Source organism: Panthera uncia, chromosome A2, assembly GCF_023721935.1.
Source record: "Panthera uncia isolate 11264 chromosome A2, Puncia_PCG_1.0, whole genome shotgun sequence".
In the NCBI taxonomy this organism is placed as follows: Eukaryota; Metazoa; Chordata; class Mammalia; order Carnivora; family Felidae; genus Panthera; species Panthera uncia.
In genome coordinates, this window is record NC_064816.1 from 60,041,325 (window position 1) to 60,067,129 (window position 25,805).

A 25,805-nucleotide genomic window follows, 5' to 3' on the forward strand; every position below is an offset into this window, starting at 1 on the left:
TGAAAGATTAGAAGAACTCTCGATGTGTACGGATAAAAAGCATGGTTAAATAGACTCGGGCACATTAATGTGCACCCTGCACGTGGCAGGGCAGGGAAGCCCGTCCTGTGAGGACGCGGGAGGAGCTCCAAGACGTGGCCGGGTGTGTGTGCCAGCGGGGAGCAGGGCTCTGAGTGCCGCGTTCACCTGTGTTCAGGAGGAGAGAGGATCATGTACGGGTACCAGGGGCCTAAGGGATAGAGAGCAGGGGTCCCTGAGGGGGGACACCCATCACCACACATGCCTCTGTAAGGTGGGGGCTTGAACTATGAGGATGTCCCAAGTTCAAAAGATAATTTTAAAAGATAAACAGAAAGCGGGAAGCAGCACACTGCTGGCGAGCGGGAAAAGGTCAGAATTCCCACCCACCCCGCCCCCCACACCGGCGCTGGGGACTCGGTCCTTCTCCGGGCAGCACGGTCCCAGCACCACGGTGTCCGGAGAAAGAGGTTTTTTGTCACTTTGCCTACATGCAAGGTGTTCAACACTTTAGTACAAACGATGAAGTGTGCAGCATCATGCGCGTGTGCACCCACCTGAAGGACAGTGTCAGTTCACACGGTGGCTCAGAGCTTTCCCTGGGGAGGGTCACGTGGCTCCCCAGGTGTGCGAGGAGGACAGACCCCTGTCCCGCCTCCCCTACGTGGGGAAGGGTAGCAGCGGGGCCGGCAGGACGCAGCGAGGGAAAGTGCTCGGGGGCGGGCTCGGTGCAGCCCCCGAGCCTGTGTTACCAGGACACAGAGGGTGCGGGAGCCCCGGGAGGAGCGGGGTGTCCTCTGGCCCAGTGTGGCCGGGGCTACCCGTGGGGTGTCACCAAGTCTGCACCCGCTGCCTGTGCTCTAAACGGACGCCGGACCACCCACCTTTCCCAAACTGGTGGAAGGCGGTGACTGCCGTTCCCTCAGACACGTCGCGGATCCTCACTTGAACCCCACAGCCGTCCCCGAAATCCAGGAGCAGACACAGACTCTCATCGGAAGCCACCTGGACCCGGAACCCCAGACTCAGAAGGGCCTGAGTGTCAGCTTCTGGGAAGCAACGAACGGTGGGATCGACTGCGTCGGCAGGACCTTGCACGGAGATGGCCCCGGGGAGACACTGAGCGAGGGGACAGAGCTGCTTGGGATGAGGCCAGGACACTGAGCCATCGTGGCCGAGGGAGCTGTGGGGGGACAGGAAGGACGGCTTCAGAGAACATGATGGTCGACCAGGAGGGACGGAGACAGGAGGGGAGCAGCCCACCCAGAAGCAAGCGCTACGGGACCTGAGGGCAGGGCTGACTTTCACTGGTTCCTTAAGTGGCGTCCCAGGGCCAGCAGCACCGCATCACCGACCTGGTGAGAAGTGCTGGCGGGGGGAGGCCAATTAAGGAACCAGTGAAAGTCAGCCCTGCCGTCAGGTCCCGTAGCGCTTGGTTCTGGGGGGGCGGGGGGGGTGGTGGGAACAACGGTGGCCACCTGCGTGGTCCAGGGCGCTGAGGCTCAAGGCGCTGGCCACAACTACAATCATCACTAGGTGGACAGGAAGACAGTGAGTCGCCGGCTTGCTGGGTGTGGCTCCCGAATTGGTGGCTTCCGCGCCACCCTTCCCCTACCTTCTGGGCAAGGTGGGAGAATGTGAAATCGGGGCGCTGGTTTGAGCGGATGCACGCGCCCCGACCAGGGCCCCCATCGTGACAGCGGCCGACATGACGTCAGTCCCTGGAAGCAGGTCCGGGGCCACGTCCTCCGCAGAGCGCTGCCGTCCCGTGGTGCAGGAGGGGATCCCCACCATCACGCTGCAGGAGCCCACCACGGGGCGGGTGCACTGGGATTTAAGAGGTTAAGGAGTGAGGGGTGATGACGTGGCCTAGTCTGGAGTCAGGACCAGTTTCCTGGGCTGGCGCAGGCCGGCCCCATGCGCCGCACATGTGGAGGGGGACAGGATTCACACTTGCCAGCACCCCGGCCAAGAGAGCGCCCGGGACACCCTCCAGCACGTTCCACCAGGAGCTTGGGGAACCTGTATCACCCCGAGTCCACGCTGCTCCCCGGCTGAGCTACTACCAATTTGCGGGGTCAGAGATGATCAAAGCGGACAGCTGAGCGATGGCGCTCTGGCCGACAGCAAAAACGCGCTGTACATTTTCCTTATTGAGGATCCAGTCGGGTTGTGCTTTCCAACCGCCTGAGCGGGGTCTGAAGGCCCAGAAGTTGAACACATGGCTCGCCCACAGGCCCCAGGGCCGCCTGACCCCACCAACAGGTTTCTGGAGACAGTCGGCCGTGTCGGGCACACACCCACCTTGGGAAGACCACAGAAGGCACTGCTCACTTTCCCAACCACACACATCCGTCGGCGACAGGGGCGTGGGCCACGGCTGCTCCAGGAGCTGGAGATTGTAACGGAAGGTTCCCGGTTGTTTCTGGACACAAAGGGAAAAGGGACAGTGAGGACGGCCATGCTTCCTCGCTCATGGGGCCCATCTGAACACGACTTTCTCCCCGGCTCTCCTGGGGGGCCCCTCTGTGACCCGCACCTGCTGCTTGGTGGTCCGGGTGACACCAGGGTGCCCTGCAGGTAGAGGCCGAACCAGTGTTCCGGGGATGAGTTTCGCTGACGAGGAGCATATTTAAGGCCACAGACTAAAATCTGTCCCCAGATGGGACCCCGCTTCAGATGGCTCACCCGGAAGGCAGGTCACTGTCTACAGGTGCTCTGCCGTCCAGGGGAAGTGGGCTGCCCTAAGGCAGAACAAGGCCTCCGCGGCATTCACTGTGAGGTCACAGTGGCTACTCCCGTGTAGGACGACTGCCCACTGCGTTTGGCCCATTCACAGGTTCCGGGAAAGGGATGCGAGGGCCATGACCCACAGCCAGCAAGGATGAGGCCCTCTTAGAGGGACCCCATCACGTTCCCTGTCACAACCCCATATACCTGGCCCAGTGGGCCGCACAGGGGAACTGTGCCCAGGCCTCTCAGGTACAGGGCACTCAGGGCTGTCTTCCCTCAGGCCCAGGGCACTCAGAGCTGCCTCACCTCAGGTACAGGACACCCAGAGCTGACCCTGCCTCAGGCCCAGGGCACTCAGCACTCTACCCCCCCTTCAAGCCCAGGGCATTCAGATGTGGTCCCCCCTCAGGTACAGGGAACACAGATGCCATCCCCCACTCAGGTACAAAGAACTCAGACTCTGTCCTCCCTCAGGTACAGGGCACTCAGAACTGTGCCCCCCTCAGGTACAGAGGACACAGACGCCATTCCCCCCAAAGGCACAGGGCACTCAGAGCCACCCCCCCTCAAGTATAGGGAACTGAGATGCTATTCCCCCCTCAGGTACAGGGAATTCAGACGCCATCCCCTGCTCAGGCCCAGGGCACTCAGAGCCATCCCCCGTCAGGTACAGGGCTGGGCACCTTCTCTTCGGGCAGGGGAAGGTTGCTTCTGGCTCTTGTGCTCTCAACCCTGGGCAGGAAACAGCGGCTCCCGGCTCACCTGGCCTTCCAGCCAAGGTCCTGGCCCACGTGATATTCCACTGCCTCCTGTCTGGACTTCAGCCCAACCCACGTAACCCACGTTTACTGTCCGTGTGTGAAACCTCTAAGGACCGCACCCGTGCCCTCATGGGAAGGGAGAAATACTCATTGCGGGAATGCCCAGGGAGTTTCAGGTCCTGTGGGCCTCACTGCCACCCTGACGGCTGCCGGGTCCAACCCTGGCCTGGGTCTCCCCCACCTCCCCTATATTCCTTCTCTATGAACCTGACTGCCCTAGGGACCTCGTGCAAGTGGACGCCCACAACATCTGTCCCTCTGTTACTGGCTCATTCCACTTCGCATCACGTGCTCAAGGCCCATCTAATGCTACTGCTTTAAAGTGTGCGTGTTTTGCACCCACTACAGGGTCTAGTGCCCTTGACCCTGGCAAGGCCCGAGGTGTTCCCAGTCTTCACGGTGCCCCCATGGATGGCTCCCAACGTGCTGGGGAAGGTTGGTCATATTTCTCTCAACCGGCAACAAGAGACCCTCTTTCCTCCATCATGGTTGGTGTTCTGCATGCTGTCCGCGGTCTCCCACACCCCGGGCGGCACCCCCTACGTCACCCCGGCCCGGGCGGGTTCTCAGAAGGCCCCGTGCGTGTACAGAAGAACAGAGCTTAGCCGGGGCTCCCTGACATACCTGTTGGCACTGTTGCCTGGATCCGAAGCAGCCCCTGTTCTCCCGCTGAACACACTTAATGGCGCTTCACCAGTTGTTTCCAGAATGTTCTGCGAGGGGGAAGATAACAATTATTTGAGAGCTGCTTACAAAAACTCAGTAAATTAGGGAAAGTAACACTATTCCATTCACAGACTAGCGGTTGGCCCCTGCCATGCTGGGCTGTAGAGAACCGGCGGAGAACAAAGCAGGCTAGTCCCCTGTTCCTGCGGAGCCCACGTTCCTGGGGACCTGGGGGGCCAGCTGGCCACAGCTGTGTGGCGGATGCCAGGAGAGCAGGGGGTGACGTGGGAGGCAGGGAGTTTGGATGGGAATTTACATGTCATTCTGAATGAGATGCAGGTTTGGGCACCAGTGTAGCATAATCTGACCAATGGTGTGGAAGTGTTAGCCTGGCTACCATATTGAAAAAGGCCATGGGAGGCAAGAATCCCAAGGGACATCTTCTGACTTGACTCTAGATCCAGACATTGGATGGACTCTAGAGACACGAGTGGGTAGGGTGTTGCCACTGTCTGCCCCTGTGGAATCCCTACAAGAGGTGGGCACCATAGGACATTTTTGTCAAATTGACCAGCACAGATCTCCCTTGACATACGAGGGGGTTGCATCCAGATGAAGCCATCGTAAGTTAAAAAGACCATTAAGTGGAAAATGCATTCAACACACCCACCGTCCCGGACATGACGGCTGAGACTGGCCTGCCTTAAACGTGCTCGGAACACCTACACGAGCCTACAGGCAGGTAAAACGCTCTTCTCACAAAGCCTATTTTATAATAAGCTGTGGAATGTCTCATGTAACTGGTTGAATGCGGACCTGAAGGTGAGAAGCCGAGCGGCTGTGTGGGAGCAGAAGGGTGGTCAGGGCCTCGGTTGCTGACCCTTGTGACCACGTGGCTGCCTGGGAGACGCTCAGGTCCTAGAGAGTGTCACCAGCGTGGGAAAATTCCAAGTACAGTTTCTATGGAACATGTATTGTTTCTATACCACGGTAAAGTGGAAAATCCCAAGATGAGCCATCGTAAGTCGCAGACCGTCTATAATGAGACTGGCTGACAGCTTCTAACTGCGCTGGATGATGCGATGGGGAGGAAAGGAGAGGCTCAGAGATTCGAACTCCCAGCTGGAGCTGCTTACAGATCTTTGTCACCTGGAAGGAATCCCGACCCTCCTGCAGCCACAGGACTGAGACTGCCGAAAATCAAGCCAGAGGCTCCTCCCTGGGGTGTGCGGCCACACCAGCGAGAATGCTGGCCAGCACCAGGAAAAGGCACAGCCCTGCCCCCAGCCCCCGGGGGTGTGGCCCTGCCAGCAGGTGGATTTCGGCCCTGGAAAACCGATTAGACAGAACAAGCTTCTGTTGCATTAGGCCACCAGGTTTGTGATTTGTGTCAGTGGCCCCGGGAAGCCCATGCAGGAGCTTGGCTCCGACGTGGTGGCCTTGCTAGGGTGGTGGTCAGGGAGGCGGGGAGGGGGGCTTGGTTAGGGACACCGGTAGGAGCCAGGAGCTAGGATGGGGCAGGAGGGGCTATGGGAGCCAAAGCAGGACCAAGCAGGAGAAAGAAGGAAAGGCAAGGCCAAGGGCTTGGCAAACTCGGGGCCTAGGTGGGCACGACCAGGCACCTGGGGCCAACTGTGCCAAGATGCGTCGCTGGCCTCCACTCTGCCGGGGCCGCGGCCTCCTGTGACAAAACCCACGATTCCTGCGCCAAACGTCAGGGAGGAGCCGGACAGGGGGATGGCCGTCAGACCTTTCCAGGGCTTGCCACCTCACCGGCCCACACTCAGAGCCCCGGCCCTGACAGTGCGCCACTCGGCGTATGTATATAGGGCAGCCACCATCCTCACACTGAGTGCCCAAGCTTCAATTATTCTTGACATCACGTTTAGCACAAGTGGTTTCAGCCAATTAATAACCCAGCTCCTCCCCTCTCAGGAGGCCCTCACCGAACCATCCACGCACACTCTCCACCTGCTCTGAGTACCAGACCTCAGCTCCCCAGAGGAAATCACAGCAAGGTGTCGAGGGCCAAGGCCAAGGCTGACAGACGCCCAGCACCCGGCCTCTCTGCACCCCCACTGCCACCTGCCAGTCCTGCTGACCGGGGGCGGGCCCTGCCCTTTCCTGGGGATGCGACCCCTTGGGCTAAGGCAGCCCCCCTCCCTGAGTCTGGAAGGTGCCATGAGCTGGGAGCAGCCAGAGGGAACAGGACAGGGGCAGGGACGGCCACCAGCTCCTGGGCCTCCATTAGCCTCCTGCCTGCAGGTCCCACAAATTCTACCTTCAGCTGAGCTAGTTTGTAACAACACAAGCTTACTGCCAAGGGTTTCTTTTCCAACTTTCCCTATTTATGCAAAATTTCCAGAATAAACTAGTCTATGGAGGCTGAGAGAGGATTAGTTGTTGCTGGGGGAGGGGTTGGGGAGAGATGTTCACGGGGCATTTCCTTTGGGGGACGATGAAAATGTCCCGGAACAAGAGAGCAGTGACAGTGCACAACCTTGTGAATGTTCTAAGTGCCACTTAACTGCACACCTTAAAATGGTGTTGATGGTAAAAAAATAATAATAATAAGGGGGGAAGGGGGGAAGAGCTTAGGCCTTATGTGAACACAGTGGAAATCACGATCCATTCTGGGGATTATACAGTTCCTGTTAAATCTAAGTTGGACCATAACCTAAATTCAGCCCGTGACGACTTCCTCCCGTTTCCCTTCCTGCCTCCACCTCTGCCCCTCGCTCACCACACGTACACTCCAATCGTTGGTCAGCTACCCGCAGGGCCTCTGAAACATCACACTGCTTCTTGCACATAAAGCCTTTTCCAACTTCTCCCGTGACCTGACCCTATTCAGCATCGCAGCCCCTGAGAAGGCGCCCAGCCCTCCCCGCCAGGCCCCTGGGCCCCAGGGATGCGGCCAAGGCTTCCGTAGCCCAGCAGCCCAGCATTTACATCGTGCTCTGTGCTTTTCTAGGCGGGAGTTCCTGGAGTGCAGGGCCCTGTCGTTTTCATTCTCGGAACCGATGGGCACACAGTAGATGCAGGATATGTGCCTGTTTCCGAGTCAGTACCCAGGCAGAACCTGTGTTTGTTACCTTCTGGGATACAGTAAGGATGCTCACGTTTGCTACAGAGACAGAGCTCAGAATGAGTGGGACCGTAGGGTACCCTGCATCCCACAGGTCCGGGTGGGGAAAGGCCAAGCCCCACAGACGCCACAAGCATCGGTGGCAGTGTTAGGGCCATAAGGGAAGCGAGTGCCGAGGCTTCCCTAGCTCCTGACCTGGGGAGTGCCAGCTTCCCAGCACACCCACAGAGACAGAATTCAGGAGAATCCCACTTTTTCTTTTCCTGTGGGTCTTCCGTAAGCAGCTGACGCTTCTGCAGAAAGAATAATAGAGTGGACGCAGGAAAATGCAGCTCCATTTAATGAAGTTTGGGAAGTGGTATTCTAGAAACTTCATCAAAAACTTAGACAAACTTGCTAAAGTTATGTAATGAGTAACTGGATAAAGGCTGGAATTTGGGGGGGAAGCTTACGGTGAAAATGCAGCGCTTTGTTCTGGGGCAAAGTCACCACAGGGCACCTCTCCAGGGAAGGGTGTCAGGCTGTGAAAGACTTCCCAAGGAGCACCTCAGAAAAATGAGCGTAGTAGCTGCAAAGGTGTGAAAGAACATTTACAAGGTTCGACCTACATTTGTGCGCATTCTACATTTACAGCACCCATCAAATTATGCCCATGGACCACAAAATAATTCAGCAAGTGCAGCTTTAAACATTGTTTGCCTCTGAACAGCTTGAAATGTCTAGAAACCTTCTCTCTCCAAAGCGTGCGGCCTGAGTAGTAACTTACAGGCTGTGCTCTCCCCCGGACAGGAAGAGTTTTCTGACTAGGAATACAGTGTGGGCAGTCGGGCAGAATCTGTTGGAACAGTTGTGCTAACGGCAAACTCGAGAAAGCCAAGGAATGGCAGGCAGATAACCAGGCTGATGGGGCCGGCCAGCAGGATGGTACCAGCACCTACCAGCACCACACTGGGAGGGCCGGCGGCCACGCTCCTGCTGTGACCCCCCAGGACCCAGCCACACCTGAGTCACAGGGCCTGCGGCTGTGGGACACAGTACTAACCATGCGCAAGCATTACTAAGGGCCCCGAATGTCTTATTCTGCAATAGCGAAAACGTAATTCTGATCAGGGGTACCCACATTTTATTCCAGACAACAAGACGCTCTGAAAACAGAAAGCGCTAAGCCAGCCCTCAGGGTTCTGTCCTGAAGACATGAAGGCTGGAGGGAATATGCCTTCCCCCACTCGGTAAAGACCCCTGGGTCTCCCAGGAGTCAGGTCGCAGTAAGGACCCGGCTCACCCACCCAGTGTGTCCTGTCTCGTCACTCTCAACTCAACATCTATTCACCGAAATCACCCCCCATCTGCCATCTGAACTACAGGAGTGGGTTTTACAACCTTAACATTCACTTGGGGTAAGAAACAGTATTACTCATTTGTGTTTGTTCTAGAATACTACATTTGCTTATTAACGTTTCACGTAACATTTAACCTATGAACTATGATCTTTCACGGGTCCCAGACCCAATTCCAAAGTCACCCCCAACACCAAGCAATTCTCAGATACCAGCAAGAATTCAGCTCTCTTCTGATGCCTTCTACCAGAGACGGCGTCAGACCCCACACACGGGTGATGGGCTCAGTCCGCCAGGCCCCCCACCCCTGCAACTTCAGGTGCCAGCCACAGCCCCAGGCTATCACCCGGAGGTTCCAATGGGCCTCCTCCTTCGGTTCGTGGTTCTTTTAATTGGTTAGAGAGGCTCACAGAACTCAGGGAGACCTGTATAGTCCCGTTCACCAGTAAAGGACATGGTGAAAAGTGGAAAAGCTGCAGGAGGTGAGGTGTAGGAGGGGGCATGGGGCTTGACCGCCTCCCCAGGGCCCGTTGCCCCCCATCTCCGCGTGCTCACCAACCCGGAAGCTCTCTGGACCCCGTCCCCTTGGGTTTTTATGGAGCCAGAGGTTGGGGGTGGGGTGGGGGGACTGGAGTTTCAACCCTGGAATCACAGGGTTGGTTGCCCCAGCAATCAACCCGCCGCCCCCCCCCAGCCCTGGGGAGGGGTCTAAAGTCTCCATTAACGTAACAAAAGACACTCTCCTGCCCTCTATCACTACAAAGTCCAGGGGTTTGGGGACGAAGACCACATACACATGAGAGATCTATTCAGGTCATCCGGATGCCCAGATGTGCATTTCCTACAAGTCACAGTAGGGCACACAACTTTTAATGTGGTGTGACCAGCTCCACCAACTGGAAACACTCTCTGTAATGACTTGAAGTGAGCAAGACCTATCCGTTCTCCCCCGGCTCCCCCTGCACCAGAACATTTTACAAACTCAGTCCAGAGTCTCAACTTCGCACAACACCACGCCACAGAACCGCCTAATCATCAAACCGTCCAGGACCCCAGTCTGCAGCCCTGCTTGGCCATTGCTCGAGGCTGGATTGCCCGGGGATCCAGGGAGCAGGGCCATGGGGGCTGGGGGGAGGAGGGGTGGGTGGGCTCAAGATCAAGGAGAGCCTGGAAACGGGCAGGAGGTCCAAGGCCTTGGGGACACCCCCCAGGGCCGGCTGAGCGTGTGGGTCACCAGAGCAGGTGTGGGTGGGGCACCCACACCAGGTCCACGACAAACCCACGGTACCAGGGTCCACTTGTGTCTGGGAACGCACCCCAACGAACTTCTCCCGAACCCTGCTCTCAGATCATTACAAGTTCCCCGTTGCAGACATCCTTCCGGATTAACCTGAAACTATCCCTGTGAACTTTCACAAAGTGGCAGCTGAGCCTGAAAGAGCTCCCAATGGGAACAGAATGGGCTGACAGAGGTTAATTTTCAGATACAAATGCCCTTAGAGGTACTGTGTACAGGACAGGGGACCTCCTGGGGAATACTGGAAACCCCATGACAAGTACGAGGGACCACGTGGGGAGTACTGGGGATCCCGTAGAGAATACTGCGTGCAGACCTCTATGAGGAGTACTGGGGACCCCTGTAAAGAGTACTGGAGACCCCCATGAGGACTACTGGGACCCTCATGAGGAGTACTGGGACTTCCATGGGGAGTACTGGGGAGCCACATGAAGAGTACTCGGGACCCCCAAAGGGAGTACTGGAAACTACATGAGGAGCACTGGGGAACCACATGAATAGAACTGGGGACCCCTATGGGGAGTAATGGGAACCCTCATGGGGAATACGGGGGACACATATGAGAAGTACTGGGGACCCCCCATGAGGAGTACTGAGACCCACATGAGGAGTACTGGGGACCCACACAGGGAGTACTGGGGACCTACATAAGGAGTTCTGGGACACGCATGGGAGTACTGGGAATCCAGTGAGGAGTACTGGTGGGGGCATGCATGCAGAGTACTGGGGACCCCTGTGAGGAGTACTGGGACTCCCATGGGGAGTACTGGAGACCCCCGTGAGGAGTACTGGGGACCCACATGAGTACTGGGAACCCCATGGGAAGTACTGGGGACCCACATAAGTACTAGAGGCCACGATAGGCAGTACTGGGGGAACCTCTGTGAGGAGTACTGGGGACCCCATGGGGGTTACTAGGAACCCCAAAGAGGAGTTCTGGGGACCCACATGGGGAGTACCAGAAACAGCTGCAGGATAATCTCTGCAAAGGGGCGGGGAGGTTCTGGGAGCTTCTGCAGAAGGGGCTCCTTCCCATCAGGACAAAGGCAGAGCTCTGGGCTGGCAGCAGTCAGAGCTCACTCTTAGCCGGACTGCATCGGGCACAGGTAGCCTCGTTCTCGGGGCCTGCCGCACCCCACGCTGCTCGCTGCGCCCCAGCTTCTCCTAGGACACTCCCCACCTCCTCACGCCACTGAGACCATCTGTCCTGCCCTCTCCAACCAACTGCTGTGGGCCGTTCTGATAGCCAGACACAGACACACCTGCTCAGACGTCCAGGTAGTCTAGTCTTACCAGTAGAGGCCTTCAAAGAGCTCCCCTGGGGCCCCCAAATAGGGTTTCTGCTCCCTGGGAGCCCCCTGGGAGCCCCCTGGGGTGCAGCCCGTCCCCACTTCTGTCTCCGGAACGCATCCCGGCTTCTCATGACAGGATTCCAGATCCGCAAGTGAACCCCGCTCCCTGGACGTGGCACACGGGGCTGAAACCACATCTGGCCGGCTCCTACCGCACCTGGGAGGCTTTCCAGGGCTGCACCGGACACGCGTGCTGCTCAGGGAGCAAACCCGAGCTCCCCAGACGCCAATACCTTGTCCCACGACACCAGCGACACCAGCGAGGGTGGTTTCTCCAGTCCCGGGTCTCCTTCCACCCGTGTCCGCGCAACCAGAGGACGGCTGGACTCGTCGGTGTTCATAAAAGGCGCGGGATTAGCGCGGACCTCTGGGGAAAAGAACAAATGAGGTGTGGGGACTGCAGTGTTCAATGAAGAGACCCGACCTCACACACCGGTTAATGCCCCCTGCTCTCCAGGTGGGTCAGGAGTCCTGTGCCCGTGGGCTCTGCCTGTGAGGGCGGCTGTGTGTATTCGGTGTTTCTTCCTTTTCATCCTCACCTGGCACAGCGTCTCAGAGGCAAACACAGGCTACGTCAGGCAAGTCCAAGGCCAGAGCTCCTGCTCACGACCCAACCCTGAGGGCCCTCCCTCTCTCCTCCAGGGCTCAGGGCAGAGAGGATGAGGTCAAGGGCTCCCGAATCAGGGAGATGGGCACAAAATGGGAGGAACCACAGTCATGGGACTGGGCAGGGATTTGCTGGGTAAACATGAAGACCAAGAAGATGCCCCCAAATTTACAAGCCAGCATGCTCCCACCTGAGGGCTCTGGGCGTGCCCAGCCCTGCCCAGCTCTCTGCTCCCAGCTCCCTGCTCCCTGATCCCAGCTGTCAGTTCCCCACTCCCAGCCCCGCCCAGCTGCCAGCTCCCAGCCAGGCCTGTGTCCACCCTCCACCTGCCTCCATATGCCAAGAGCAGACAGAACACATGTTAGAAAGAGAGCCAGGGTTCCAAACGGACCCCCTTAGGCCAAGTCACCAAACCAGGGCTTCACCCCTAACGTAACTGCTGTTCCAGCTTCCTCCAGAAATAGTCTTGGGGCTCTTGGCAGGGGGCCTCAGTCAGTTAAGCGTCCCACTCTGGATTTCAGCTCAGGTCATGATCTAACAGTCATGAGTTCGAGCCCCACATCAAGCTCTGCACTGACAGCACGGAGCCTACTTGGGATTCTCTCTCTCTCCCTCTCTCTGTGCCCCTCCCCTGCTCACATGCTCTCTCAAAAATAAAAACGCAGACATTAAAAAAAAAAAAGAGCCAGACGCTTAACTGACTGAGCCACTCAGGCGCCCCCGGTGGCATTTCTTTTTAAGTGCTTAATCTCTGCCATGTGCGCACACTTTTTTCCTCTTGCTGATTCCCTTCTACTGTATTGAATTCCCTGCCCATGAACCTGTAGTATGCAAAACCCGGATGTAGGGCGGGTCCCTGCCCCTGGACGTTCTGACCCAGGCTGCAGTCTGTCTATGATGTGAAGCAGGTAGGAGAGGAGGGTGGCCACGGCTTTCTAAATGGTGCATTTAAATCCTCCTGCAAGGCTGAAGCCCGGCTCTCACAGGGCTACCAAAAATTCCAGTAGCAACTGGTGACCGGGAGGAGAGGCAGGGAGCCGAATAAACATCTTCCTGCTTGATGGAAAAGAGAGTGAGAGGGACATGGCGTCTGCTCCTCTGTCCTGGCCGACAAGGTTCAAGAACCTGGAACGCTCTTTCTCTACCTGCTTGGTGGCATCTCGCCTCTTCTGCCTTTCCCTCCTGCTCCTGCTCCGGCACGTCCTGGGGTGCGGATGGTTCCAGTACCATCCTCAGTGCCTCAGCCACTGCCGGCTCCTCCCACCCTCAAGGTCAAGGAGCAAAGAGCACCCTCTTGGACCACCCACTTCAGATTCCCCCACTGGCGTCCCAGTAAAAACTGACAGTTGGGGAAAACCTGACTGACTTTTAAGTGGACACAGGTGAAACACATTTGTGTGAACTAATTTAAATTTGCCGGTTTAATTAAGATAGACCTGTGTTTAGAGTTATCAGCATTAAATATGAAACCTCGATTGTACCCAGGTTTACTAACGTCAAATAAGCTCGTGTTATCTCTGTTGCAATTTCTTAGCAAAAAGATGACTTAAGGTGATGGTTAATTTTGTCTGTCTCAAAGTTTTCATGGGTAACTGTTAAGATGGCTTTCGGAGTCTTTGGTAACCTGAAACTTTAAGGTTTTGCATGATAAATGGGACTGAACTCATTGGACACCTGGGTCTTTTCCACATGGGATGGAGCTGCTGAAGCTCTGATAACCGAACATACGTTTGTGCTTTTAACCTCTTATTGCAGAGAAACTACGGTTATTTGGGTGTACTGGACCATAAACTGAAGCGGTTTAACTTTTCTCTCTACCTAAACCCTCTAAAATTCAAACTGTCTCAGGGAGTGTTCTTTCTTTCACGGCAATTACAATTGTTTGCATAAGTTCAGTAAAAATCTGTTTTCCTCGTAACAGGACGCCACTGGAAATACTGGCTATTTTACCAAGACTCTGACTGGAATGTTCTATTTGAGACTGACCTGCATGGACTCAGATATGACCATCCGGCTTTAAGGAGCTAAGGTTGACTTTATGAAACACGGAGCCATAAAGCCCCTGGGAAATGTGGGCCTGATACCTTGCTTACGGAGTTCCCAGCAGCCTCACCAGGTGAGCAAAGAAAGTCACTTCCTGGCAGGTGCAGGAAACTCAGGCTATCTTGGGGACCTCGTGGAGAGGAATTTGCCCAATTCCACAGGAATTGCAGGCCTGTCTGACGGAAGTACTTGGCTTGGCTTCTGGCCTGGAGAATCTACTAAGAGTGCAATCTGGAGAATTCTGTATAAAAGATTCCAGCAAAACAAACTTTAAGACAACCATATGATCAACCACTGTTCTTGCTGACCTTAGGTAAATAATTAGGTCAAGTTTGTTAAAACTGGACTTGTTCTACAGACGAATCGGTCTTGATTTGGCCGTCTCTGGAAATGACGGTTTTTAGGGAGAAAAACCATGTTTCCATAATGTACCCTTATGGCTGTCAAATTCTAGTTCCGATTGTCTTTAAGTGTTTGTTTGCCTAAACTAGACGACTTGAGGTAAACATCAGAAAAACTGTCGCAATAGCACAGGTATGGACAATCTTCTCGTTATCCTGTGGGGATGGTAACAGGACCCCATGGGCATATCGTTTAAACAACTGGGAAATGGGATGGATTCGCCTAACAGTTGTACGTAAAAAGACATTTCTCACTGTAGACCTATCAGCCGATAAAGACTACAGTGCTTTAATAAATTATTCACTTCAGGCTGGGTTAATTCATAAATCTCTAAACATGCCAACCATATTCTCCCTAAACCTGATCTGACAGTTCCTAGAAACCCGCCCCATACAACCCCAAATACCTTGTTTTCTCAAAGGACGCAAAGTCTAATACAATGGGGGATTTAACTCCAAAATAAAAGGGCCCCTACTGGGTCATATGCAGTGAAGTTAGAGGGGCACTCTTCATGGGCTCCTGTACCTAAAATAAAACCTGTACCCCCTTCACAGGAAATCAATGAGCAAACTAATATGCCTTCTTTTCAAAAAAAAAATTTTTTTTGACATTTATTCATTTTTGAAAGGCAGAGAGAGACAGAGCGCAGACAGGGGAGGGCCAGAAAGAGAGGGAGACACAGAATCCGAAGCAGGCTCCAGGCTCCGAGCTGTCAGCACAGAGCCCGACACGGGGCTCGAACTCACGGACCGCGAGATCATGACCTGAGCCGAAGTCGGCCGCTTAACCGACTGAGCCTCCCGGTCGCCCCTAATGTGCCTTCTTATTTCTGTGAGCCTGTGGAAGACCTCAAACTTCTCTTAGGATGGTTGTACCTTTCTTCTCTGTTCTCCATTCCCCAATCTACTAACAATTCCTTCTTGCAATGGGCCACTCAAAAGGACCACCACAGACCTGTGAGTTACAATCCAGAAAGACAAATCCGATTGCTGCTGTGTGCTCCCACTCCCATCTGAGGAGGCTTCAAGCCTGACATCTCAAAATCTCACTGGCAGCACCAGGAGACACTGGGTTTGAAATGCGCTCTAACCATTCACCTCTGTTTTTCTTGTTTCTGTAAAGATACCTCTTACTAATTAGCTGAGTGTTTACTAAACAAAGCAGAGTCTATAGGACGGCCACGCACTGCCTGTTACACTGTGGAGGCTTTAAATGGCTCTCAAGATAACATTACGGTATTAAATACGAAAATAACTCCAATGCATAAAACCGTTCTACAAACCAGAATGGCACGAGATGTGCTGACCGCTGCACGACGTGGAGCTTACATTCTCGTGCAAACAAAATGCTGTGTGTACGCTCCAGATGACCAGAGAAACGTTTCTGGATTTCTGCCTGACTCAGACGCTCCACTTGCTCTGAAACAATCCCTCTTTCCTTCAGTGATTGGTCAAACTCCTGGACTGGAAGATGTTCGTCAGCTACCAAAGGGCTTATTTGGGCTGATCTTTCTAGTTGTTCTAATTACGTTTTGTCGTTTTCTCCTCATCACTGCAATGACTTCGGGCCAGCAGATGATCCTCTCTACTCAAGAAGGTTCACACACGTTGCCCACGTTGGATTCAGCTGCCTCTGCCTTTTGTAACTCCCCTATATGTTTCCCAGCTGACCCATATTCACCCGTATGGCTGGGGACGTCTCTACACCCCCGCTCAGCAGGAAGAAGCCACAGAAGACGAGACCTTCCACCTGCAGCAACCCTGAAGATGTCAGGGTCAAAATTGTTCAGGGGGGATATGATGAGGGAGCGTGGGGCGGGCTGAGGGCAGAGCACAGGCTGACAGCCCCCCACCCCCACCCCCACCGTGGATCTGTGTGATGTTCCTCGGACACTCCTGGCCGCCCAAGAACACAGGAAGGGTGTTCAAGTGCTTGCCGTGGTGACGTGGGAAACTGAGGCAAGCGAAACATCAAATCGCCTTACTGCCTACGGCTCACTGACCAGTCCTTGAAACCGGCACAGTGACCTCCCTCGAGGGGCTCAGCTGCCTCCATGATGACACTTTGCGGGGGACAGAAGGGAATCTCAGCTTCACATCACCCCACCTCGAGGACCCTGTAAGTCTCCTTCCTTTATCTCAACTGCCCCAGGACACATGCTGGCATCATGCTGCAGGCTTAGGGCCCCCGATATACACCCGAGGGGTCTCAGGACTGAGGTTTTACTAAACGGTAATAAATGGCGTTTCCCTGGCCACAGTGACCCCCTGAAGGTCCTGGAAATCTTGCTTCCAAAATTCCTAAGAGATTTACTCTATCCCTGCCCCCTCTCAAGCTGAGGGTATGTGATGCGTTACCCGTCACAACCCCAGTGCAGCTCCTCCTGCCCACGGGTCCTGTCCCCATGCTTTAATAAATCACCTTTATGCACCAAAGACGTCTTCAAGAATTCTTTCTTGGCGGTCAGTTCCGGACTACCCCCCACCATCATCACCCCAAAACTTCATCATACCCATTGTGGCGCTCGAACTCATGACCCCATTATCAAGGGTGCAGGCTCCACTGACTGAGCCAGCTGGCGCCCCGGAATTTGGTTGTTTCACCCAAGCACTGCACACGGTTGAAAACCACTGAAGCTGATGCCGGGTTCAAGGGCGTGCATGATGCCATCTTCTCTAGCCGTGTAGATATTTTGAAAACATTCCACTGAGCCCTGGCCTTGCACAGAGCCTGGAGGGCACTATGCTCAGCAGCCCCCAGAGTGGGGCCGGGAATGTGTGTGGAAAGGAGGCGGTGCTCTGGGCTGGTTTCCGTCCTGGCTCCTTCACCACCAGCCTCCAGCCCCTATCAGCCACACTCACAGCTGGGGGCAGGACGCCAAACTGTGGGTTCTGGAGCCTGGCCACCAGGGCTGGCCCATCCCCAGCACCGCCAAGCAGTAACACCGGCTTCAACCTTCCCCAACTTTGGGATTCGATATCGAATCCAATTTAAATTTCTGAGTCAACGCCCCTATTTACTGTCAAGAGTCCAGTGGATTCATATCTCAGGCTCATAAAAGCTGAACAAGATTAACCTGCAGCCACATTGCTGAGGCTTCTTCAAAACTACGCACAGACCAATATGCCAACCCAGGGATGACACAGTCCCCTGCCTGAACGTCCACGAGCACGTCTGTGAACGACCACGGAGAATAAAGTGACTTCCGTTTCTCTGAAACCCATCGATTCCTGGAAGTACTGTGGTCAGGTTAGCAGAAGAAAAATCTGACCTCCTAAACGACTGAAAACGTCCCTGAACTGGAAAAATCACACGGAAACATCCTGAAGATACACGGTCATAAAATTACATAAACAGAAATCACCAAAGGAGGAAGGAGTTAGATGACCAAAATCCATTCCCCACCATCGTCACGTAAGAATCAGGAGAATGGGTTTCGCGTTGTTTTCAACACCAACGCCCGAGCCCCAGCCACCAACACAAACCATTAAATCCAGCTCATGTGCTAGACTGTGAAGTTCCTCACGTGTAACCGAGTGCATGGCCCAGAGCTGAGAACTCAAACATTCCCTTCCACCTACAGTAACACCGGAAATTAAGTTTCAGGCAACCATTTAAGATTTTTATTTTAAATGTTTATTTACCTATTTTGAGAGAGAGAGAGAGCAGGGGAATGGCAGACAGAGGGAGAGAGAGAATCCCAAGCAGGCTCCACGCACAGCCCGATTTGGGGCTCGAACTCACGAACCGGAAGATCACGATCTGAGCCAAAATCAGGAGTCAGATGCTTACTGAGTCACCCAGGGGTCCCTAAAATTTTTATTTTAAAAGATAATGGACATACTGTCCTGCGCTGTGGCCGTGAAACATCCCCCAGTAACCTGGACGCCCCCATCACATGGCTCCAGGTCGGGGGAGCCTCACAGACTCAGTGGTTCTCAAGTGTGCAGCCCCTGGACCAGCCATGGCACCCCCCACCCAGACCTGCCTGAAGCAGAAACCCCATAATCTGGTTTCAGCAAGCCCCACGCCCCGGTGATGCCCTCTTGAGTTTGGGGATCCCAGGAGAGGTGGGTAAGGAAGGCTCTGGGTCCAGTGTCCCGAAGCCCAGACCTGTCACCTGCCGGCAAGCTGGGGGCAAGCCAGCGGCCTCTTACTCTCTACTTCCTCACCCGGAAAACCCAGCTAGGACGGTCCCTCCACAAGGCACAGGCAGGGATGAACTCAGGGCGGTGAACTTGGCTCCCCTTCCCAGGCCCTTACCGACTGGTGCTCCATGGAGGCAGGGGGGATGAGGACCCCCGTGCTCCTCGGCTCTCGCTCTCGGGGGCTGGGCGCCACGGGAGGACCAGCAGCAGGCAGTCTGGACGCACCTGACGGGGTGGGACAAACGGGGGTGGGCACCAAGTATGGCCATCCAGCGCCCGCTCTGCCATCTGCACCTGGATTTCTTGCATAAATTAATGAAGCACACAGTTGGCTTCACGTGGATGGAAAGTTGCTTCTGTGGTTTTTTGACCATTTTCCAAGTTTGGGGCCTGTTTTCACACTGTGAGTCGAAACAGATTTTTCACTTCATTTTACTATTAAAACAGGGTCCCTCCCTCCCTCCCTCCCCACCACCTCCAGGTGGTCAGCAGGGGGGAGCAGAGAGCAGAGCAGGCCAGGCCCCTGCCCCCCTCCTGCCACACCTCCCCTAGCCAGCCCACACTCCTCTCTGTGGACCTGACCACTGTGGAAAGGAAGGGCCCAGACTGGCGGTTATGAGACTGTGCACTGTGTGACAGTCACAAAGCATGGTGCCAGCACGTCCCTCCCCTGTAATCCCCACAGAGGACCAGGGAGGGAGAGCACAGGCACTTTTTTTTTTAGTTTATTTAGTTATTTTGTGAGAGGGAGAGTACAAGAAGAGGAGGGGCAGAGAAAGAAGGGGAGAGAGAGCATCCCAAGCAGGCTCCGCGCTGTCAGTGCAGGGCCCAATGTGGGGCTCAAACTCACGAACCATGAGATCATGATCTGAGCTGAAACCAGGTGTCATAGGCTTAACTGACTGAGCCCCCCGGCACCCCAGTGCAGGTGCTTTTTGCAGTGAGACCAGGGAGACCCTGGAAGACAGGCAACTTGGCTCAACGTGGTGCAAACAGAGCCAACAATTCACGTTGCCCTCCCGTGTTCCCAGAGGGGATGCCCGTAGAGCCCGGGACGCAGCTCAGAGGCCCAGGGCCCTGGGTACAGTGGTGTCCAGGACCAGTATGGGGCACTGGTCGCTCCGCTACATGCTGTGGCTCCTCGGGGCCAGGGGCACCTGTGCCTGGGTCCATGGGGCCGCCGGCCATCCAGGAAGATCCACATGCGGTGAGTCAAATAGCCCTGAACCGAGGTGTAGGGACCGGGGTCCTGACCAGACAGGGGGTGCCATTCGGGGATGTCACCCAAGGGCTGCCCGGGCCCTGTGTCTGCTCCGCAGGCATGAACCCCACTCCCTGGGGCTGGGTCTCGCCTCCCCGTGAAAACACATGCAGACTTCGTGGTCGTCCCTCACTTCTCTGCGCGTCTGTGGAGTTGGGACAGTGTATCCTTTAATTTAAACCAGGCTTCTACAAAGACAAAACCCCACTTTTACAAAACCTCGAAACCTGCCTCTTGATGCAGTGCCAGAGAAGCTGACGCTAGAGGGCAGACAGGGACACTTTATAGAGCAGACAGGGACCTCGGGGACCCGGGTGAGGCTGGGTTCTGACGACGGTGGTCCTCTGGTCCTCGGCTGAGGGCCCCTGCTCAGCTTCTGCGTAATCCCAAGGACACCTTTCCGCCCCTAACCACACCTGTCTCCCGCGGGCCAGGCGAGCGAGAGAATGAAAACAGGAAACGGACCATTTGGCATCGAGCGCACCATATCTCATGGTATCGCAAGACTGGAGGGGTCTCTGCCAAGGGCAGGGGCAGATCAAACAGGAAGCCCCAGGGGGCCTCCTCCCACACCAGGGGCCTGCGGCGAGGCCTGCCCACCACGTGGGGGGCCGCTGCCAAGAGCCCGCAGATCACACCTGATGCGGTCCACCCTCTGCAGGGGAGCCTCATGGGGGTGTGCAGGGGTGTGCAGGCGGCACAGCAATTGCGCCCGGAGAGGTCAAAATCTTCTCCGCTACAAAACAGGGAGGGGGGTTGAGAGGAAAGTTTAAATACGAGACTCTCCCTGGCCAGGGTGGGCCCTGCTCTGGCCCTTTCCCAGAGGACGTGTGTTCATGAGAGTGCCCCTGGGCGAGACGGCATGGCTCACACGTCTGAGCTGTGCGGACAAGATGGCGTGAGCCAAACAGTTCCCAGCAGCGGGAATGAAGCTCTTCCCTCTCCAGAGCGGGGCGGGGCGGGGCGGGGCGGGCCGGGCCAGGGCGGAGCTGGGGTCCCAGCGCTGGCTCTGGCTGTGACTGGACCACTACCCCCATCTGCCTGGCCTCTCTCCTTTTCCTGAGGGTGAACGGGGCACAGGGCACTGGGGTGACCCAGCCCCCAGGACGTCCCCCTCCGCAGCCACAGCCTCACAGAAGTTGGTATGGGAGACACCTCTGCTGATGGGTGCTAGCCAGTGAAACGTGGACACCCAAAGCCGCGGAGACCCTCATGCGAACAGAGGCACCGGGCAGGAGAGCGGGGGCCCCCTCGCACACAGAGGCACCGGGCAGGAGAGCAAAAGAATCTGCATCTGGCTGGGCCCTTGCGGGGAAATTGCCAGAACAGCTATTTACACACCTTGCCTTGTTCTTTTCTCGTATTTGTTCTTTCGGTTGCCCCAACTACCCGTCTAAGCTCTGGGAATGCTCCTTGCCAAGGTCCTTCAATAGGATTTCCACCCCACCCCCAGCTCCTCAGTAAAACTGACACATCACAAAATCACCAGAAGGTTCCAGTGTGTCTGGTTAGGTGCAGAGCCGGGGCCGTGCCCGTAACCGTTCTGCCTGGAACTGGACCGTGGGTCCTAAGTGCAAGATCTCAGGGCTAGGAGGCATCAGAAGTCACACACACACGCCACTCTCACTCACTCACTCACACACACACACACACACACGCACACACACATACACCCCCCACATGCACACAACAGACACACGAACATATACACACAGGCACACAGCAAGCACACACAAGCACACACTCACACGCACACTCACACAAACACGCCAGCACACACCCCACGCTTGCACACGCACTCACACGGACACACACACGTGCAGGCACACAGACATGTTAAGTTGAACTCCGTGGTGTGGTGGGCACAGGGCACAATACAATCCCTTCCCTCTCTGCAAACAGACCAGCCGCTGTCTGCTTTCAGTGACTCCGGAGACCCCAAGGGGCGAGGTCAACCACCCCCTCCTCAATATGTTTCCCGTCCTTCTAAGGACAAAGAGATCACCCCACAGAGGGACACAGGGACACACATGACAAGAGTGACAGCAGCAAGGCCTTGGGAGCTGGCTGGAGGGATTTAGAATCGAAGAAAAACAAGGCGATAAAAACATCAGGGGGAACAAAGTCACAGCCAAAATCAGCCAGTTTGGGGGCAGCACTGATGTGACACAAGACAGAAGTTTTCAGCCAGGACCACGGCCACCTGGTTGGCGGCGGGGTCTCTGTTCACACGGGTTTCTTCGATACAAGGGTTGTGCCTGCCCAGACAGACTCAGCGCTAAGCGGGCACAGGGCTCGTGCAAACTCCACCAAAGGACAGATTCCTTTCACCTTCAAAGGGCCCTGGGGGGTGGACAGTGATGAAAGTGGAAGCATTTTTGGGAGAGGGGCTGGGCGTGAGGAGTGAAGGGACACGAGGGCACATGCAGGTGCGGGCTGCCTGACTCTGCTCTCAGCGGCCGGGCACCCGAGGGGGCCACCTCACTGACCCTGTGTTGGGGGCAGGGGCGTGGACGCCACATGGCCAGCAGGCGGTCGACGGCAGAGTCGATGACCCAGCTGTGCTGGTGCATATGGAGCGTGCGGAGGGAAGATGGAGTACGGTCTGTGGCCCTGGTGACGCCCGGCTTGCCCTGGGCTCTGCCCCGCACTCTGCACAAGGGACGTGAGAAAAGAGCTCCACTCCATCCACGCGGGCAGCAGGTGGTTCTGGGACTCCCGCGGGCATTCCGGGTTTGCAGGAAGAGCGAAGGGCACTTTGCGGGGGTAAAGACAGCCCCCGCAGCCCGAATCCTCCTGCTCCCTTGGGCTTTACCGCAGAGACACCCCGAGACCCCGGTGCTGCCCCACCCCACCTGAGCTAGCCCGGGCCCCCAGTGCAGATACACGTTCTTCAGGCGATGACCGGTCCAGCAGTGACCTTCAGAGCTCACACGCTTTTGTGGTACAAAGACGGAGAAGTGGCAGGTTCGGCACTGGCAGTGCCACAGGCCAGGCACGCAGGCTGAAGTCACGGGAGTCCTCCCCGCCACGGGCTGGGTTCAAGTCGGGCTAATGCTCATTTCTGTGCACAGTTCTCTGAGCAACTCCCTTAAAAGTTCCCACTTTCCCAACGCTCAAGTAAGAGTAGAATATTCCTAAGAAATTTCCCGAATGCATGCTTTAAATACAGACTGTGGGGGCACCGGCCTGGCTGTCGGTGGAGTGTGCAACTCTTGATCTCAGGGTTGAGTTTGAGCCCCATGCTGGGTGTAGGTATTACTTAGAAATAAAATGTTTAAAAATAGTAACATAAAATACAGCTTATCAAATTCCCTAAGACCAGGGCTGCTCACCTCTCTGAGTCATCAGAAACGCCTTTAGAGGCCTCCTGGGCCCTCGGGACCCAGGTCCTTCCTGGTGTCCCCGGGTCATGGCCCCGGCCACAGCAGCCAGCCGGCCGGCTTCCTCCTGAGCCCCCTGGAAAACAGGGAAGTAGGGGAGATTATGCTCGTTCCTGGACACACGGCCAACACAGGAGAGCAGAAAACCCGCTGGCAATATGCTCCCCATCAGAAAGGCTTGCTTCCCTAACTCACAAAGCTGCTCTCATCCAGTCACCTGGAGTAGGTGGGGGTCCTTGTGTGTCCGCCTGCCCCCGGCCAGCACCCGAGGGGGAGAGGGCATCTGGCAGCAGATAAGTCTGGAAAAACACTGCAACCACGGATACCACATTTGGGAGGAGAGAAGGACTGACTGGGAGTCCACACAGGACCCTTAGGGCCACCCAGCCGTTCCCCCGACTCCTCTGCAGCCGCCAGGGCTGCCTGAGTCCTCCCACAATAAGCGTCTCTCTTTTTTCACTATCGGTCAGTTCCCTTAATTCTTTACGTTGACATTTTAGTTTAATATAAAGGATTTTACAAAAGGTTGTCTTATTTTGTGTTTTACCTAGAAAACTAGACCGCCCTTCTGTGTGGCCTGGGGTTGTTTATGGGTGTGCACGTCACAGGAGAAGACAGTGGTGTCAGCTGGGGGCACCAGAAGCTCCTTCCCAGGCTGGGGGAGGGGGGTCCTGGGAGAAAGACTGAGGAGGCTGCAGGAGCATGGGAAGCTCCTTGGGGGGGGGGGGGGGGGGGGGGGGGGGGGGGGGGAGAGAGGGTCCCTGGAGAAAGACTGAGGAGGCTGCGCATTCGACTTAGGCAAATTCCTCTGAATCCCGTGATTTCTAGAACATTGCTGGGGCCCTGCAGCCCAGCAGGGCAGGTGAGTAAACAGGGCGTGGCGCCCCTGGTGGGCTCAGCACACAGGCCCTGCACATGGCCCTCCCCAGTGCCTCTGGCCCCCTTCGTCCTTTCCCCACGGGGAAATGTGTACCTTCCGGCTTTACTGGTGACAGGCTTTAAAGTGAACTGTGTGCAAATACCCACCGAGTTGGCAAACAGTCCCTCTCCAGAGCCCTGGGGCTAGCACCTTCCTGTCAAATATGAGGACCCCTGTGAGCCAACATCCGCTCCTGCGGGCAGGGGACCGGGCCGGGCGTTTTCTTCCCAGGGGTCGGGGATGGAGCTCCAGGCGTCAGAGCCAACCCAAGATGCTGGATGTGATAAGGAACGGAGAGGACTAAGGTCCCTGCGCTGTCCCCTGGGCCAGCCGCAGCCGCCTGGGCTACTTGAGTTTAATTAAATACGTAAAATTTAGCGTCTCCATCATATCAGCCACGTTTCAAGGTACAGTGTCAGACATGGGATTTGTGGGCGCTCGGAGCCCTGCGGCCGGTGAACAGGGGCCACCACCGTGTCACTTGTGAGGGCGGAAGGACGCCTGGAGGTGAGGGTGGCGCTCTCTGCAGGGCCTTCTCAGCTGTGCTGGGTACAGACACTCCAGAGGGAATCAGTTAGCAGCTTTCTCTAAGAAACGGCCCTGGAAGCCCCTCGGCAGGAGCCACTGAGGCTCTGCCAGGACGTCCGCCACCAGTCCTGGAGGCTTCTCCGCACAACTTCCCTGCACCAGGACCAAACCCCTGGGAGAACCTTCCGGAAGGCAAAGCACCCTATGCAGCCTCCACCCCTCCTTTGTGTTCGCTAAGTTCTGATGAACAAAAGCCACCTACTCAGAACTGTTCGGAGCCACAAATTCTATTTGGGATTTAGTGCTCAGTTTTGGTGCTACCTCTGAGCTAAGAGTCGACTTAACTGAGGCCTGCCGGTTCCAGGGAAGGCTCAGGGCAGCTAAGACACACACGGTGGCTTGACGGTGGCACTGCGTGAGGTCCCCACCGCCAGCACTCAGGCAGCCCCGCATACCCTGCATACCACACCGAGCGCCCAACACCTCGGGAATGCTGTTCCTCACGGCTGGTGGCCTTTCCCTGCTCTCAGTTCGGATCCGGGCCCTGCTGTTACCGTAGGACTCAGTTTCCCCGCTCTGAACGGAGCTTAGCCGGGCACCCACCTGGCAGGCCAGCACCAACGGCAACGCCCGGCACCCCACCTCTTATGGAGCAAACCGCGCCTTCGTGGGCTCCACTCCTGGAGGCCCGCACGGACGGGCACGCACTGCCCATCTCGAGATGCTCCGACCTCAGGCCTCCACGGCACCCGCCCCACCCCAACCACGTTCTCGTCTCGACTCAGCACCAAAGTGTGCGTGGGGGGAATTTGGTAATTAAGTTCCAGCCGTGAGGGGAGGGCAAAGATCCTGGTAAAGGGGACCCTACCTTCCTCTGGGCTGCTCCCAGGAATGGGCTGCGGCAAGGACAGCAGGGGCAGGAGCAGGGGCAGGGCTCGGACGAGCGCCCTCCAGCCAGGTCCCATGCAGACCGCTTCCAGGGGGCCTCCGCTCGCAGCCCTAACCTCTGCACGCAGGACAGCCGTCCCCTGTCCTGAGAGGGGCAGTGAGCCTGGCCCTTAACACCCTGACAGCTGACCAATCACGAGCGAGCTGGGGGTGGGTGGAGCTGGGGGGTCTCACCCACTCACTCCCAGCCCCCATAGATGGGCGGCCCACCCGGTGCTACCGTGCGCAGGGCAGAGGGTGAGTCCTGCGTGAGG

At 56.3% G+C, this 25,805-nt stretch overlaps 1 protein-coding gene across 4 annotated transcripts in view; it reads right to left on the bottom strand.

Moving 5' to 3' along the window:
* Window positions 1-25,805, bottom strand: part of PKD1L1 (polycystin 1 like 1, transient receptor potential channel interacting) — a 133,680-nt gene that overhangs the window by 103,436 nt on the left and 4,439 nt on the right. For 3 of the 4 annotated variants that reach the window (XM_049641206.1, XM_049641205.1, XM_049641207.1), the window contains exons 1-3: window positions 2,323-2,441; window positions 1,634-1,845; window positions 903-1,201 (exon numbers count right to left, since the gene is read on the bottom strand). In XM_049641206.1, coding sequence (XP_049497163.1) covers window positions 903-1,201; window positions 1,634-1,845; window positions 2,323-2,370 — 559 coding nt within the window. In that variant the 5' untranslated portion in view covers window positions 2,371-2,441. Of the gene's footprint in view, window positions 1-902; window positions 1,202-1,633; window positions 1,846-2,322; window positions 2,444-4,196; window positions 4,286-11,545; window positions 11,680-23,108; window positions 23,233-25,805 lie in introns of those variants that run through there. The other variant, XM_049641208.1, reaches the window with a different exon arrangement.